This window comes from Vulpes lagopus, chromosome 14, assembly GCF_018345385.1.
Source record: "Vulpes lagopus strain Blue_001 chromosome 14, ASM1834538v1, whole genome shotgun sequence".
Lineage (NCBI taxonomy): Eukaryota > Metazoa > Chordata > Mammalia > Carnivora > Canidae > Vulpes > Vulpes lagopus.
The window spans coordinates 26,377,536-26,395,443 of NC_054837.1; the positions used below are offsets into that span (position 1 = coordinate 26,377,536).

At 47.0% G+C, this 17,908-nt stretch overlaps 1 protein-coding gene across 4 annotated transcripts in view; it reads right to left on the reverse strand.

The window, feature by feature from the left end:
- The window catches only part of RPH3A (rabphilin 3A), a 271,152-nt gene that overhangs the window by 33,902 nt on the left and 219,342 nt on the right, over positions 1–17,908 (reverse strand). For all 4 annotated transcript variants that reach the window (XM_041728337.1, XM_041728335.1, XM_041728336.1 and 1 more), the window contains exons 6-9: positions 9,402–9,531; positions 8,065–8,151; positions 7,337–7,502; positions 3,939–4,091 (exon numbers count right to left, since the gene is read on the reverse strand). In XM_041728337.1, coding sequence (XP_041584271.1) covers positions 3,939–4,091; positions 7,337–7,502; positions 8,065–8,151; positions 9,402–9,531 — 536 coding nt within the window. The remainder of the gene's footprint in view (positions 1–3,938; positions 4,092–7,336; positions 7,503–8,064; positions 8,152–9,401; positions 9,532–17,908) is intronic.

Genomic DNA, 17,908 nt, shown 5'->3' on the forward strand with positions numbered 1-17,908 from the left:
GCACATAGTGGATGCTCAATAAATACTGAATTAATACATGGATTAAGTCATTGTCGCCCCCATCCCTTTTGATTCTCCTCATCCAGGAAGCCTGTCTGGATCCGCCCGTGTCTCCTACCTGCCGGGTTCCGGCTGGAGTCACCTGCAGCTCCACCGTGGCCATGGTCCCAGCTCTCTGAGTCCCGGCTGGCTGAGCTCATTCGTGCCTCGGAGGCCCTGCGCACAGGAGGCCCATAGCTTCCTCGCCCGGGAGCAGCGGCCGGTTCAGGACCTGGAGGTAAACGCACGTGTTAAGTGAAGAAAGGGAAACAGAGAGATGGGACAGAAGGGCTCCTGTCCCAAAGTAGAAGGCTGAGTGCACAGAACCCACCTGTCATCTGATCCGGGCCCCTCCCGTCTTCAGCTCCCATTTATTATTTCCATTATTTCCTGTGCATGCACAAGCACATGTGAGCACACACAAACTTTAAGAAGTAAACTGGGATCATTAGCCAATGATCATGCAAACTGTCCTGGAATGTGCTCTGTTTACTTGATTTGATTTTCCCCAGGACTCACCAGGTATGCTCCAACCTCAGGTCCTTTTGCACAGGATGTTCCCAAATGTTCCGTGAGCCTTCTCTACCCCTCACCCCAAACAACAGCTCCTCAGACTGTCCTTCTGTGGCCATTCCATCCAACATGGAGCCTCCTGCCACATCTATCCCCTTCATTTTTCCTCTGGATGCCATCACTACCTGGTATTACACTGTATTTGTACAATACTGTTTGTTGAGTATCTGTCCCCCCACCCCCCCAGGACAATTTTAGTTGCGTGAGGGTAAGGATTTTGTCTGTTCCATTTAACACTGTATTCCTAGGGGCAGAGAACAGAGCTTGGAACTCACTGGGTGTCCAGTAAAGGTCAGTTAAAAAATACTGAATGTTTCTATCATGGGCATAATTCCAAATCTATAATAGACATTTACATCATTCAATTTTAAAAGATGCCTAATATAGCATGGTATGGCTATATCAGTACTCTGGGAACTCAGAGGGAGAGGGCAATTAACTCCCGCTCCCAGGTGGAGCATAGTGGATGCTAGAAGCTTCATAGGTGGTCCCGGCAACAATTACACAGACTCTTGAGGGACAGGGGTCAAATTGGCTCAAGACTGTTTGCCTTTTCTCTCAAGATGGCAACATCATACAGAGGCTTAGGACTCCTGGGTGCGTTTAGCGATTGAGCATCCTGCCTTTGGCTCAGGGACGTGATCCCAGATTCCCAAGATCGAGTCCCCTCATCGGGCTCCTTGCCATCGGAGCCTACCTTCTTCTCCCTCTGCCCTGTGTCTCTGCCTCTTTCTGTGTTTCTCATGAGTAAATAAATAAAATCTTTAAAATAATAATAATATTCCAGAGGCTAAAAGCACAGGCTTCATATGCAAAAGCGAACTAAAAATGGATCAAAGTGGGGCACCTGGGTGGCTTAGATGGTTGAGAATCTGATCTTGGTTTCGGCTCAGGTCATGATTTCAGGGTCGTGAGACTGAGATTCTCTCTCTTCCTGTCCTTCTGCCCCTCCCCCACTGCTCTCTCTCTCTCTCTCTCTCTCTCTCTCTCAAATAAATAATTAAGTCTTTGGAGTGATTGCTTAGGACACCCAAAGCAAAGAAGACAGAAGAAAAGCAGAAAAATAGGACTTGTCAAAATCAAAAACTTTTGTGCATCAAAGGACACTATCAACAGAGTGAGAAGACAAGGGATTAATATCCAGAATATCTAAAGAACTCCTGTAACTCAACAACAATAAAACAGACATCTCAATTTAAAAAAATGGGTGAAGGATGTGAACATATATTTCTCCAAAGAAAATACACAAATAGCCAATGAGCACAGGAAAAGATGATCAACATTACTAACCATCAGGAAAATGAAAATAAAAAATATGAGATACCACTTTACATGCATTAGGATGGATGGACACACACACACACACACACACACTATACAAATGTTGGTGAACACGTGGAGAAACTGGAACCCTTATGTATTTCTGGCGAGAATGTAAAATGGTGAAGCTGCTATAGAACACAGTATGGTGGTTCCTAAAAAAACTTAAGCACAGAATTACCATATGATCCAGCTAGTCCACTTATAGGTATATCTCCCCCAAAATGAAGAGCAGGGACTCAAATAGATATTTGCACACCAATGTTCATTATTCACAATAGCCAAAAGGTGGAAACAACCCAAGTGCGCGTCAACAGATGAATGGATAAACAAAATGTCTATCCATGCAAGGGGATATTATCCAGCCTTTAAAAGGAATTCAGATTCTGACACATGCCACAACATGAATGAACCTTGAACACAAAATGCTAAGTGGAAGAAGCTAGTTACAAAAGGCCACAAATTGTATAATTCCATTTATATGAGATGTCAGGAATAAGCAAATCAATAGTGGTTAATGGTTACCAGGGGCTGCAGGGATGGGGGAAAGAGGGAATGTGGAATTATTGTTTAATGGGCACAAAGGGGCTCCCTGGGTGGCTGCAGCGGTTTGGCGCCTGCCTTTGGCCCGGGGCGCGATCCTGGACACCTGGGATCGAATCCCACATTGGGCTCCCAGTGCATGGAGCCTGCTTCTCCCTCTGCCTATGTCTCTGCCTCTCTCTCTTTCTCTCTCTGTGACTATCATAAATAAATAAAAATTAAAAAAAAATTTAATGGGCACAAAGTTTCGGTTTGGGATGAAATGGTTCTGGAGATGGTTAGTGGCGATGATTTCATGACAGTGTGAATACGCTTCATGCCACTGAACTGTATACCTAAAAACAGTTAAATTGGTAAATTTAATATTAAGTATATTTCGCCACCATTAAAAAAGATGTTTAAAAAAACACTGTCATTAAAAACTTCACCTCTAGAAGAGAAACACAAGAAGCACAAGCTTTGATGCTAGACAGACTGGATTTTTTTTTTGACAGACTCTTTTTAATTTGCATTTGAACCAGTGATCAGCTGTGTGACCTAGGGCAAGTGGCATCACTTTTCTGAGCTCAGTTTCTCCATCTGTAAAATGGGAATAGTAAATTTTCGTAACAGGGGTTGGGGTTGTGACAAGGATTAAATGAGACGATCTACGTAAAAGCCTGGGTCAGTATCTGGCACATAGCAGGTACTTAACAAATGTTCCATGATGCTGTAGATTTGAGAAATTCTTCTTTCTCTAGGAATCTGAATCATAGGTTCCTTAGAGGGTGTACAGGGTGGGTTGAGCACAGGGTATGTGCCCAGGTCTCTTGCCAAGGAGAAAAGGGACTGAGGGCCTAAGCTACAGATCCGCTATTGAGGAAGAGAAGCCAAAGGTCAACATGGGACCTGAATATTCAGCCCTGTCTAACTTTGGACCTAGTCTTACCCCTTGCTACAAAGGAAATGAAGCAGCTGTGAGGGCTCACACATGGCACTTTGTGAGTTAGGAAGTTAGGGAGCTCAATCCCTTCCCATCCAGGAGACCTCTTTTCCGAAGTCCAGGAATCAAGGCTTCCCACCAGTGGGCACTCTTGGCAAATAAACCCCCTGCGAGGGCAGCCACGGGACCTGCAGTGAGCTGAGAGCACCTGTGAGGGACATTCTGGCCATGCTGACCCACCCCATCCTCACGGACAGCAGAGGCCACTGATCACAGCAACCTGAGAACTTGGGTGGCTGTGTGAGAGGGAAGCATCCCTACTTTGTTCAAAGGCATGTTGCATTTTCCTCAGGGCCTAGAGTCAGAATTGCTTCTGATTTGTCTTTCCTGTACCATAGACTACAGCGTCTAGAACAGAGCGTGGCACATAGTGGATGCTCAATAAATACTGAATTAATACATGGATTAAGTCATTGTCGCCCCCATCCCTTTTGATTCTCCTCATCCAGGAAGCCTGTCTGGATCCGCCCGTGTCTCCTACCTGCCGGGTTCCGGCTGGAGTCACCTGCAGCTCCACCGTGGCCATGGTCCCAGCTCTCTGAGTCCCGGCTGGCTGAGCTCATTCGTGCCTCGGAGGCCCTGCGCACAGGAGGCCCATAGCTTCCTCGCCCGGGAGCAGCGGCCGGTTCAGGACCTGGAGGTAAACGCACGTGTTAAGTGAAGAAAGGGAAACAGAGAGATGGGACAGAAGGGCTCCTGTCCCAAAGTAGAAGGCTGAGTGCACAGAACCCACCTGTCATCTGATCCTGGGCCCCTCCCGTCTTCAGCTCCCATTTATTATTTCCATTATTTCCTGTGCATGCACAAGCACATGTGAGCACACACAAACTTTAAGAAGTAAACTGGGATCATTAGCCAATGATCATGCAAACTGTCCTGGAATGTGCTCTGTTTACTTGATTTGATTTTCCCCAGGACTCACCAGGTATGCTCCAACCTCAGGTCCTTTTGCACAGGATGTTCCCAAATGTTCCGTGAGCCTTCTCTACCCCTCACCCCAAACAACAGCTCCTCAGACTGTCCTTCTGTGGCCATTCCATCCAACATGGAGCCTCCTGCCACATCTATCCCCTTCATTTTTCCTCTGGATGCCATCACTACCTGGTATTACACTGTATTTGTACAATACTGTTTGTTGAGTATCTGTCCCCCACCCCCCCAGGACAATTTTAGTTGCGTGAGGGTAAGGATTTTGTCTGTTCCATTTAACACTGTATTCCTAGGGGCAGAGAACAGAGCTTGGAACTCACTGGGTGTCCAGTAAAGGTCAGTTAAAAAATACTGAATGTTTCTATCATGGGCATAATTCCAAATCTATAATAGACATTTACATCATTCAATTTTAAAAGATGCCTAATATAGCATGGTATGGCTATATCAAAATCCCATAATCAATCCCATAATAGATCTTATAAACAATCCCATTAATGAACATTTAGAGTTTGGCTACCATAAATAGTGATACGATAAAAATACTTACACATGTATCTGTTTATATTGGTTCTTGTGTTGCTCTTAGATATATTCCCAGAGAGGGATTGCCAGGTCAAATGGTATATACCCTTCAAATTTTTTTTTTTATTTTTTTTATTTATGATAGTCATACAGAGAGAAAGAGAGAGGCAGAGACACAGGCAGAGGGAGAAGCAGGCTCCATGCACCGGGAGCCTGATGTGGGATTTGATCCCGGGTCTCCAGGATCGCACCCTGGGCCAAAGGCAGGCGCCAAACCGCTGCGCCACCCAGGGATCCCCCTACCCTTCAAATTTTAATAAATTGTGCTACAACCACTTCCAAAAGGCTAGAGGTGATTTATAGTCCTACCAACAGTTTGTAAAGTATCCATTTCCCCCACATTCACCAGCACTGATGTTATTACCAGCTATATTTTAGGTGTCACTATGCAATGCTGGTGATGTTACTTCTTTCTAGTGATGCAAACAGGTGTTCATCAACCACAGTTTGGGAGTTATTTGCTTTGTCCAGAGTTTATCTGATAAGTGAATTCATACTATTTATGTGTATGTCTGTGTCTCTAATGTTATATAGTATTGGCCGATATTTACTAAGTGCTACATTCTGCAAAGCACCCCCCTATGTAGTATCTTCTTTAATCTTCAAAATAGCCCAGTGAGTTGTCAACCCCATTTCACATATGAGGAAAGAGTCTCAGGGGGCTAGTCGACTTGACCAAGCTCACGAGGTTAGGAAGCGGCAGAATTGGAACTGAGATTCAGGTTCTCCTGGTCTCAGATGTCCCAGATCTTGACGATTAGCCTAGGCAGTCTTCTCAGCCTACAGGGAGTAATGCTTAGCCAGGAGGAAGGTTTCTCTGGGATTAAAACTGGGGGCTCCTCAGGGATGCAATGTAAATTAAGAATTTGGTAACTCTCTGCAAGGAATAGACATTGCTTGTGCCATGTCAGGAAGAAAGCACTTATTGGATGCCTTCTAAGTGCAGGCACCGTAGTGCACACCTTGAGAAGTCGTCCTATGGGAGACATAGTTGGACGTTTCAACTTCTGAGACCGTCAACTATAACTTAGCTTCCAGAAGTACTGCCTGCACTCAACCCCAGAACTGTCAATTAGACCAGATTTTATCACTTAGTGTTAACTGAAATCATTATCAGGGCCTTGATGGCCAGTCCTATCTGTCTCGCTTAATTAAAGTATATTTGTATTGTAGTTGCTTTTTTCCTTCTTTTTACTTTTTTTGCCTCTCCCTTTTATCATCATTTTACTAATTAATAATAATGCTTGGATAATAGTGATAATATCTATAGCCATGGTAATTTACTAATTTCCTTTCTACTCATCTTTCACTTTTAATTAGTGCAATTTCAGATACGCTGATGGTTGATAGAGGTATCAGGAACAAGGAAGGCCTTCCCAGCAAGTCCTCCTCGGGCTCCAGTATGTATTTTGGTGATTGGAGTCCCTCAGTTTCCAATTTTAATCTCCATCTCTGTTGTACCTCTAAATACTCCCATCAGGGATGACAACAAAAGCTCATTTGGCAGCCTGGCATTGCTGGGGAGTTCCCTGTGCTACCCTCTCTTTTTAAAGAGTTTTTATTTTAATTCCACTATTATACAATAGTGTGACTGTATCACATGATACGATATATTAGTTCCAGGCATACAATGTAATGATTCAACACTTCCATACAACACTCAGTGCTCATCATGACAAGTGCCCTCCTTTATCCTCATCACCTAGTTCACGCATCTGCCCCCTCTCTTCCCCTCTGGTGACCGTCAGTTTGTTCTCTAGAGCTAAAAGACTGTATCTTGGTTTCTCTCTCTCTCTCCTTCTGCTTATTTGTTTTGCTTCTTAAATTCTACATATGAGCAAAATCATAGGGTATTTGTCTTTCTCTGACCGACTTATTTCACTTAGCATTATATCCTCTAGCTCTATCCATGTCGTTGCAAATGGCAAGATTTCATTCTTTTTTATGGCAGAATAATATTCCATTATATCTATATCTATTATGTCTTCTTTATTCATTCATTAATTGGTGGACCCAGGCTGCTTCCATATCTTCGCTACTGTAAATAATGCTGCTATAAACATAGGGGTGCATGTATCCCTTTGAATTAATGTTTTTGTAGTCTGGATAAATGCCAGTAGTGCGATTGCTAGATTGTGGGGTAGCTCTATTTTTAACTTTTTGAGGAAGCCCCATACTGTTTTCCTGTGCCATAAGGGCTCATGGTGAGCCGTGCAGAGGATATAGGGGTTCTAAACCCAAGCTCAGAGGCTGGCTGTCCACCAGCTGGGTGGAAACACAGACATGATGTTAGGACATCCTCCAGGTAGACCAGTTAGCCAAGATCTATCCTTGGTCCTAAAAGGGGAAGCTGTTTTGTCCTACCTCGGGTTGGAGCCCGGGTGGCATGCTTGGGCTCAGGCGTGACCTGCTCAGGAGCAGCAGGCTCACTGGCGGGCTGCTGGGGCTTGGCCTTCCTTATAGGCATAGGCTGTGGGAGGACCTGTTTGGGGAAACCCTTGAAGAACCATGCTCCAGAACGCTTCCACACCTGGGGTAAGAGAGGGAAAGGATGAAGACATGGCAGCCAAGCACTGTTAGTTCTGCCTTCATGAGTGCCAGCTTTTAACTTTGCTCTCTGCCCTCAGCACACTGACATGGTACATAGCCTGTCACAAATCGTATTTGATTCACACAACATCTGCAAACACCCAGGAGAAAGGGCCTGAATATACCCATTTTCTTGATGGATGAAGTTGAATATCAGAAAGGTGATGAACTGGTATAGGGTTACACAGTGAAGAGAGTGGAAGGATAATAACTGGACTTCATGTCTTCCACCTCTTAAATGTGGTGTGCTCCCTACTTTTAGGAAGAGAAAAGTCACAGAAGTGGGAGAAAAGAAAAGAAATTCATTCAAATGCTCATGGACTGTTCTGCCAGAGTTTACCACTGGCCTGGCTCCTTTTGACTAATCCCTTATGACATATACCTAAGTAGGTTTCCCAGCCCTCAAGTGCCACCCTGTTTCCCTGGTTACAGTGAGGAAGGGAGGATTGCACAAGCAAGGAAGGGAGCTCTACAAGCCAGACAGGAAGGACCAACCCACTCACCTCTCTCTGCTCAATGCAGATTTTGCAGAGCCACACGGGATGCGGGCGGTTATTGGAGGTCTCCACGCCACACTTAGTGCAGACATTCTGGGGACAGAATATAGCCCAGGGCACACTCAGATATGCCAGGTTTTGAGGGGCTAGTGAGTGGGGCGAAGGGGCTGGGAAGTGTGGCAACTGAGCCCCATTCTCTCTTGGTGGATGTAAAGAGCTGGAACTCTCCTCTCCCCTCCCTCCCATGACCAAGGCCAGTTAGGATTAAAGTTCCAATATGAGTCTTAATTTCCAATAACAAGAACTGTGTCACTCCCCAGCCTTGGAGGAGTGAATTCTCTGGAGTTCTCCAAGAGTCCCCTTGGGGTCTGAGTGTTCAGTATCCATACAGGGGAGATGGCTGACATGAATTTTCAAGAGGAAAGGCCATATGTTTATTTGTTTGTTAATTTATTTCTTCTTTCTTTTCTGCATGAATCATGACATAACCTAGACTATGGCTGCAGGTTCAACTTTCCAAGGAGATGGCAGTCACCCGTGTAAAAGCCATGACTGTGTGATGGAACATTATTGGCTGAGTTTCCTGCCAGTCAGGACAAAAAGGAAAACCCAACAGGTCAGGAAATTGTTACTATCTGCTTGACTGCAGCAGGTAAGTGTTTTGGCCTTGATAAACTTTCCCTGATATTGCATTCTAAGCGCTAAGTGGGACCCCAGGCAGGAAGTGCCAAGTGACTTTATGGATGTCTCCGGCCCAGGGGTTCCCCTGACTTCCTTTCCTGGGAATCGGGCAGACCCAAGCATAGTTGCATCTGTGTCCTGGAATCATCAAGTGCTGACAGCTTGAGGGAAGGGTGTAGGGTGGAGGGAGCACAGGGAGACTCCCCTTCAAGAATGAATGTTTTCAAGAAACCCAGCAGCTCTAACTTGGTTGGAGAGGGGCTTCCTAAGCCAGGTAAAAGGACACTTGGCAAACTTGCCATGATGTAGACACCTGCCCAGCATGCTCTTTAGCCTGACACATAAACTTGCTAAGCCACACCAGGATACTTGCAGGCTGGAACACAGCTCAAGTCCTACTTAGGCACCCAAGCTCACCCAGGATGGAGCTGCGCTCCAAGGGGACAGGAGGGGAAGAGCCTCTTCCAGGAGAGGAACTAAAATCAGGGTTGCCTAGAAGATAGTTGGGCATGGGAGCACCCCACAGGAATCATATGCTGGCAACTACCTTCAGGATCCAAGCTCCACCCCCAAGACCCAGGGCCCCCCAGGGTGGCTCGAACCCAGGCCTAGTTCTGTGCATGAGATGAGTGGGGAAGCAGGGAGAAGGAGGGTGATGGTACCTTCTTACAGTCCTCACACACCACACAGGCAGAGCCCAGCATCCCCAGCTGTTCTCCACATAGGATGCAGCGGTTCACCCCATCCCCGGCCACGTTCTTCCTCATGTTCTCTAGACGGTCCACCAGGCGCCTGGAAGCAGAGACAGTAATGAGGGCCCGACAGGACCAGTGGCCATGAGCATCTCCCAGAGTATCAGGTTGATGGTCTTACTCTTCTCTGAGCTGTGGGCTCCTGAGTATCTGATGATGACTGTTGGACCCTTCCCCAGAAAAAGGTAGGTGCACATGAAATCCTGATAGATTTCCAGACCATGCCCCAAATCTCCCATATCTTCTATTGACTGCTGATTAAGCACCTCATCTAGACTTTCTACCTCATGTCATCTCCTCCAGGGAAACTGCCTTCTGAGCTCCAGATTTGTTGATCTAATTGTCTACAAGATGTCTTCACTTGGGTGTCTTCACTTGTCACTCAAGGTTTACTTGCAGCTGCTCTTTATCTTGGCCATTCTCCAGCCCTGTCCCTAGCACACCTGCTTCCATTCTCAGGATGGAGCTGGACGCTGCCTGCCCCTCCATGGGCTGGGGTCCATCAGCGGGCACCCTGGGCATGGGAACTGATGGGATGTGATTTGGGCATCACAGGGTCTAGAAGGTCCCTGGCAGCCCTGCCTGGCAGCCACCTGATGCTGACTCTCCCCACAGGCCCTCCTCGCTCCTGCCATCCCCTCAATGTGCTCTGATTCGCAATGTTATAAATAGCAGCTTCTCCCTTTGTGCTTCATTCAGCAGAGAGCCGCTCTGCCCCGGGAAGAGCCAAGAGCAGCCTGCAGGCTCCAGAGCCTCTGCTGTGACCCAGATCGGACAGAGCTGCTTTGGGAGGCAGGACGCACAGAGCCAGAGTGGTGAGTGGTACTCTTTCTTTCCTCCTCCTCCTCCTCCTCTTCCCTTCCCCACTCTCTCTATGTTCTTCCTAGAAATTGTTCTTATAGGATGATGGGTGGGAGCGGTCACTGGGCACAAGCCCCACTCCATGGTCTCAGAACACAGCCTAGAGTAACAGTAGCTGGTGTTTACTGAGCACTTACTATGTGCCAGGTGGAGAGACAAGCACTCCACATGGCTTTTCTTAATGAATGCTTCCAGCAGTACAATAAGCTGGGCACTATTCTTGTCCCTGTTTTCCAAGTGGGGAAACTGAGGCACAGACAGGTTAAGTGATTTACTCAAGTCACATAGCTGGGAGGTGGAGAGAGCTGGGATCCAGACCCAGGCAGTCTGTCCTGAGTTCCTGTTCTTAACCACAACACAACCATGCTGCTTTGCGCCAAGCGGAGCCACAAGGATCTTCCTGAACAGTCTGATCTCCACTCTGCTCCATCCCCCTCCAGTTCCCAGACCAAGGGAGACCCTCAGTCATTGGTAAATACCAAGTTACACACACCCAGCTACCCCAGCTGCTTCTGTCTGCCTGCCCCTTGCTCCCCTGAGCTTGGGACAAGACACCCACCATTCTGCCCCATCATTTTGTTTCCCTGAAAAGCTCTCAAAGCAAGTTTGAGAAATCTGCAGTTTGGCCCAGGATTTTGCCTCTCTGGGCTTCAATTTCCACACCTGTAAAACAGAAGGTGTTGGGCTGAATCAGTGGTTGTCAAACTGTGCTTTATGGCACCCCGGGGTTCCTTAGAGCCCCATTTAGGGGCCACGCCTTAACCCAGTGGGAGGCCGAGGTGATTCCACAGCACGTCTGCATTTATCTCTTTTGTTTGCTTAGGCTGTCCAATTAGATTTCCTTTGGAAAGCTATGGTTTAAGGAAACGGCCTGAAGCTGTCTACAGCAGATAAACTTCAGGAGGACTTTCAATGCTGTAGAATTATAAAATATGATGAGACAATGAGGTGAGCCGATGGAGGTGGAGGATGGTAAATGCATGGTGATGTTTTGCTTGTACACACTTTTCTCTTTTACCATTTTTCCCCCTTCATCCACTGCCCTAGTCAGGATACGGTTAGATTTTGTTCTTCTCACTCTGTCAGTACAGGTCCGCAAGCACAGAGAGGGTAAGAGGCTTGCCTGGGGTTGCTCAGCGAGGGCGAGAATCTAGTTCTCTGTGTCAGTAAATCATCTTTGCTTTCCATGAAGCCCTCCTGGCTTCTCGCCTCAGGTCAAGCCTCAGGAAGACAGCACAAGACGGATGACCTAGTTCTCAACTGCGGTGTTCTTTGCTCTGGAAACTTAGAGGCTTTCCTGCCTCCTCTTGGAAAATCAGGGCCACAGATTCACTCACTGCTTGCAAAAGCCTCCACCCACATGCCAGTTCCTTCCACCGCTCACTCCTAAATGCCCAAAGGCCCCATTAACAGGCCTTGTATGGAGAATGTCTCATTAGCTTCTATCTGTGCAGCAAATGGCATGAAAAGCAACAGATTTAAGATCATCATTCAGATGTCCAAGCTCAGGGACCCTTGTTATTCATGAATTTGGTAGAAGCCAATAAGGAGAGAAGGATGTAGGGTGGCAGGAGCACACCTTCCTTTTCTGCTCCAAGATTGGAGGAGCGGGCGGGGGTGGGGGTGTTCCTGCAGTCTGGTGTTTGGACAACCTCTCTGTGGCCCCAACACAGACACCTCCAACAGCCAAAGATCATACATTTAGAAATGAAACTTTGCAGGAAGCTAAGTCAAAATTATATCATGGAGGACCGTGGGTCACAGATGGGTCTTTACCTTAGTGATCAAACATTTCCATTTCTTTATCCCCAAAGGAAAGTTTATCCTTTCCAGTCTTGGCAGGAGGACCCTATATGCATCCTGAAGGACGCCTGCAACCCTCAATGAGTGTCAGTCACCCAGGGAGCATTCGAAAAGAATATCAATGCATGGGAATGCCTGGGTGGCTCAGTGGTCGAGCTCAGGTTGTGATCCTGGGGTCCTGGGACTGAGTCTTGTATCAGGCTCCCCACAGGGAGCCTGCTTCTCCCTCTGCCTATGTCTCTGCCTCTCTCTGTGTGTCTCTCATGAATAAATAAATAAAATCTAAACCTCATCAGCTGTGGATCTGCTGAAGCCCCATGAACAGTACTGTGGCATGCAGCCCTGTGGAGAGCCGCCACATGGGGGGATGTCCTCAAAATTCAGGGTGTCTCTAGATCATCTGGGGAGAGTGTTCAGCATGCAGACAATGGTTCTGTGGGATTGCAGTGGGGCCTGGGAGTCTGAATTTTGAAGCGGCTCCCTGTCCGCTCCTGATCCTGGAGAATTTCTGGCCATACTATGGGAAGCCCTGTAGAAAGGGAGCAGTAGGGCAAACCACATGGGAAGATGCCCTCATTATGTGAAAGGGGGAAAGAGACCCCCCAGGACCCAGGATGTAGAGTTGTAGTTAGGGTATGAATCTGGGTTTGGAATACGCACATCCCAATCTCTTCGTGGTGTTGGCTGGACAAAAAAATAAATTAGAAAGGAAACGCACCCAAATATTCAGTGATAGTCACTGGGAGGTGAGGTTATGAGTAACTTTTATTTCCTTTTTTGTTTTTAATTTCCTTCTTTAAAGCCTCTGCCTCCCTGCCTCAAGCACCAGATTAGCCAACTTCTACTATGTTTCCTTAACCTTCCATAATGAACACGTGGTGTCCTCATATTAAAAGAGAATGTGTGGAACCCCTGGGTGGTTCAATGGCTGAGCGTGTGCCTTTGGCTCAAGTTTTGATCCTGGGATCCTGGGATCGAGTCCCACATCGGGCTCCCCGTAGGGAGCCTGCTTCTCATTGTGCCTATGTCTCTGCTTCTCTCTCTGCGTCTCTCATGAATAAATAAATAAATAAAATATTTTAAAAAGAGAAGAGAATGTGCATATTTGAAGATAGTGAACAGGTAAGGCAGGGTTAAAAGCCGTGTGTTCGAATCCTACCTTCTCCAGTCAATGACCTTGAAAAGCCTCTGTTCTCTGGGGGCCCTTTCCCAGACTTTACTGTGGGGTTAGATGAGATGCAACTCAAGTTTCGTCCCCCGGGCAGATGGTCTGGGAGTATCAGAGCCTGAGGCTGAAACATCAAGACTTCCCCTGGTGTTTTGAAATAGAAGATCCCTCGGTGCCTAAGAGAAGGACCTCTCTGTGTTGGCAGCCTGGTTTGTTTGCCTGTCTGATGCCTCCACATTAAGTGCCCAATTAGCTGGACACCATTTGTGCCTGTCATTTCTCTAGTTATGTCTTTACAGGCCCAATTAACTTTATGACTACCACTCGTGCCTTGCATCCAGGAAACACCATCCATCACCAGGCGCTTAAGGGAGCTGCTGTTTACTCTGTGATGTCTCCCACTGCCCAGGATGCTCCCAGAGGCACCAGAAAGGGTACATCTCTCTCTGGGCACCAGTGGACAACCCCTGGAGGCAGCGGGAAGTGGATTCCCAACTTAGTCTGACTTTGCTACCCAAATGGATGCAGATGGGCTACTCATTCATTCAAATATTTACAGAGCACTTCCCTGTGCCAAATAGACAACCAGGACACAACAGGGAGCAAAACAGGTGAGTCCCTGCCTGCATGGAGCTGGCATTGTAGAGAGGGCTCAGGCATCGCTGACTTCATCACACAGATCATCATAATCGTGCTCATTGTAAGTTCTATGAAGGACAAGCCAAACTTTGGTCTCAGCAGGATTCAAAATCACCTTCTCTAGCTGCTCATGCTCAACCCCCGGAAAATGCATATTCCCTACACACAGGTACACATGCACACATGCATGCACATATGCACACACACAAGAACGCACACACTTTCAGAATTTAGAAATAGGCAGTGATGCAAGGGGTGGAGTGCCAGTTCTGGGGTGAGCTTGCCTGGGTCCATATTTGGCTTTGCCATTTCCTAGTTCTGTGACCCCAAGAAAGTTACTTAACCTTTCTGAGCCTCTCTGTTTTTCATCTGTAAACTAGGGAAAACAAAGTCCTTACCTCCTAGGGTTGTGGCAAAAATAGGAGTGTTTGTAAAATGTCCAGAACATGATAACCACTCAGTAAATGGTTGTTGCTAATTATTTCTTCTGGAAATCTGTGGCTTTTATAACTCCCTCTACTCACTACTCTACTTTTTCTATGTAATCAGGATGCTATAATCTGCCCATGAAATCCATCTTTTGAAAAGCTTCTGAAGGAGCTGTGGTGGCTAGAAACGGACATGGATGGCACATGTCCACACAGGTGAACATGTATGTCCACAGGCACGCCTCTAGGGGCCCATGTCCGTGTGCACCTGAGAGCACACTCATGCACACTCACACACACTCCTGCACACTCACACACACTCACGCACGATCATACCTCCACGCAGAATGCGCCTTCACACGCACAGCTGTAACTCCACCACCCTCGCAGAAGCCCAGCCCCATTTGGCTGCCCTCTCCAGACAAGGACAGGAACCAAGTCGAGGACAGACACGGCCTGTTTGTAAAGCTCAGACTCCCTCAGAGAGCGCCGACTGGCCTCAGAAACATTCAGGCAACCACTTGGGAGCTTTCAACGGCGTACTGCTGCAGCGTCTCGATGCATGTTGCGGAGAAGGCTAATGGATGTATAATTACGCCAGGAAGGAGGCTTAATGTGGCAGGCTGCAGAGCCAAGGCGCCCTGCCGTGAGGCATGATGGCTTTGTGGGTGATTCCTTGATGGGCGAGGGGAAGGCGAAAAGCCGGGGATGCATCACTGATGGGGATGTGGGGACCGGGCTGGAGCTGCTGCCTTTGGAGCAGCGGGGGCTTCTGAGGACACACAATTCATAAAAACAGCTTGAAGTGGGAGCATCCATGTCATGTTGTCTCTCTGATTCTCCCTCTGTTCTCTCTCTCTCTCTCTCTCTCTCTCTCACACACACACACACACCATCAATTCCAGAACTGTGCTGCTTTTCCCCCTGACCCCAATTGCCCAATGGGGAGATATTACCGTGAAGTTTATTAAACTTGGTGTTTCCTTAAGTCAAGATCAGATCACCTGCTGTGAATGGGGACGTGGCTGCTCTGACGGAGGCTGGCCTGAGCCTCCATGGCCAAGGTATCTCGGCAGCTTGTCCTTAAATGACTGAGCTGCTCTATCACGAAGCCCTTCGGCTGGCATGCGGGGTGTGAGCATCTCAGACTCATTAATTCTCACTGTTGTTTATTGCAGTCGACACCTGGAGAGCCGGAGATCCTAATTTCTCTCCTTGATGGATTGGTGAATGGGATTCCCGCCCAGGCCTCAGCTTTTTGGCTGGGGTGGGAGGGTGGTGTGCTCACCTCGGCTCAGAGCTGGAGACAGGGAGCCTAGAGAGAAAGACTGCTGGAGGGTTTGGCTGAGTTAAGGTAGTCAATGCCAGGCAAGGTGCTGGGTCATTACAAACCCAGTAATAGTCACACTTACCAGGTTCTGTGCTAAGTACTCCACATGTCCTATTTTCTTTTCTTTTTTAATAAAAGATTTATTTATTTGAGGGGGAGAGGGACGGTAGGACAGGGAGAGAAAGTCCCAAGCAGACTCCTCACTAAACCCAGAGGCTGATGTGGGGCTTGATCCCACGACCCCAAGATCATGACCCAACCCAAAACCAAGAGTCAGACGCCCAACCAACTGTGCCACCCAGGCACCCCACATGCATTGTTTTCCTTAGGCCAGCGATAACCTGTGAGAGCAGCTCCTTGGTTTACCCCCATTTTATAGGTGGTGATTGTCAATAAATACTTGCTTTTCTATAGAACAACGGAGTAAGAGAGTAATACTTTAGCCCTGGAGTGGGCCTGTCTGGGTTCATAAGCCCAGTTTTATCACTTATTAACTGTATGACCCTGGGCTAGTTGCTCGACCTCTCTATGCCTCAGTTTCCTCATCTGTAAAATGGGAGTGATAATGATGTGGCCTCATGCATAGGGCTGTTATGCAAATTACATAAAGGAATTTACATAAAGCTTTGAGCACAGTGCTGGCATGTGGTACTTTGTAGGAGTGAGCTATTATTTTGTTTCTCTAGAAGCTGAGCATGGTGGCAGGAAATTTCTCAAGTTTCTTTCTTCTTCCTTTTGTGAATCACCTGACAAAAGGGCTAGAGCAGCTGTTCTCAGAGGGAGCATGTGGCAATAGCTAGAGACATCTGGGGTTGTCCTAGCTGGGTGGGGAGTTACTACAGACATCTAGTGGGTGGAGGTCGGGAATGTGGCTAAAATAATCTACAAAGCACAAGGCAGTACACAGCACAAAGAATTATCTGTCCCCAAATGTATGTAGTATGAAGGTTGAAAAGCCCTGGGGTGGAGGGACTTAGAGACCCCAGGGGCCAAGTCCCCATTTTACAGATAAGTTTCAGGAGGCAGTGAGGTCAAAGTGATTCAATGAGGGGTTTGGGGTTTAGGATCGTTCAGTATGAACTATTCATCTAACATGCATTCATCATTCTCTGTTTTATACCAGACACTGGGCTACTTAAGAAATTAGGACGACTTGCATATTCATCTTGTACAAACAGGTTGCATAATGTATTAATGTGATTGGACATTAGATATCATTGATCCAATACTTGGGGACACAGATACTACTACTCAGTGATTCTTAACATAGAAGGTTTCAGAGGCTCCCTCTGTCCAAAGTCTGATGAAATCCATTAATATTTCTTCTCAAAAAATACAAACACATGCATATATGCCTCCAAACCCCTGAATTCTCTTTATAAAACATTTAGGACTCCAGGTTAAAAAAAAAAAAGGAAATGGGGCATGGTCTTCCTTTTGAAAGAAGAGAATATGACCTGGCTTACTGTCAGCCTGTCAACCTAGGAAAAACGTCTACCTGATTCAGGGTAGAAGTTATGTGTATTATTACTCACTTCTCCCTCTGTCCACATTTTGGAAAAATTCTGTGCCAAAAATATAGGAGATCATGGTACTGAGATGGGAAGGTTATAGAATCCAGCAGATTCTGTCAACAACAGGTCTCCCTGTGTCTTTCTGCCTTCCCCCTCCATCACAGCGTCTGGACACCAAGGTTAAGGACAAATCCTAATTACTTTTTGGGGCCCATCTGTTTAGGGAAATTGACCTCAAATGGAAGCCACCCGACTGCCTGTCCCTTGGCAGGCAGGATATGTGAGCCAATGCCTTTGAGAGGCTCTGGACAGAAAGAAATACAATAATGATGCAGAGGGACCTACCCCTGGGTCAAAACAAAACAAAAACCACAAGCTGATTTTCCTAGGCAAATGTTTGACTCCAGCGCCAATATGCTCAAAAGTCTGGTGGACACCCTATGAGTGTGTCCAACTCACAGAGGTCTGTCCTTGTCACACTCAACAGCCATGTTGGTACAGCCTGGCACCCCTGGCCACAGCTGACTAGATGAGAGGTGGGTCCTCAGGGTGAGCTGGGCCAGTTGGAGTTCCTTCCCTAGGAATCTGAAATTAGGACTAAGAAGGAAACCAAGGAGGTACAACATGGATACAGTGTCTAACATGTTGGATGAGAGGAAAATCTTTCATGAGGC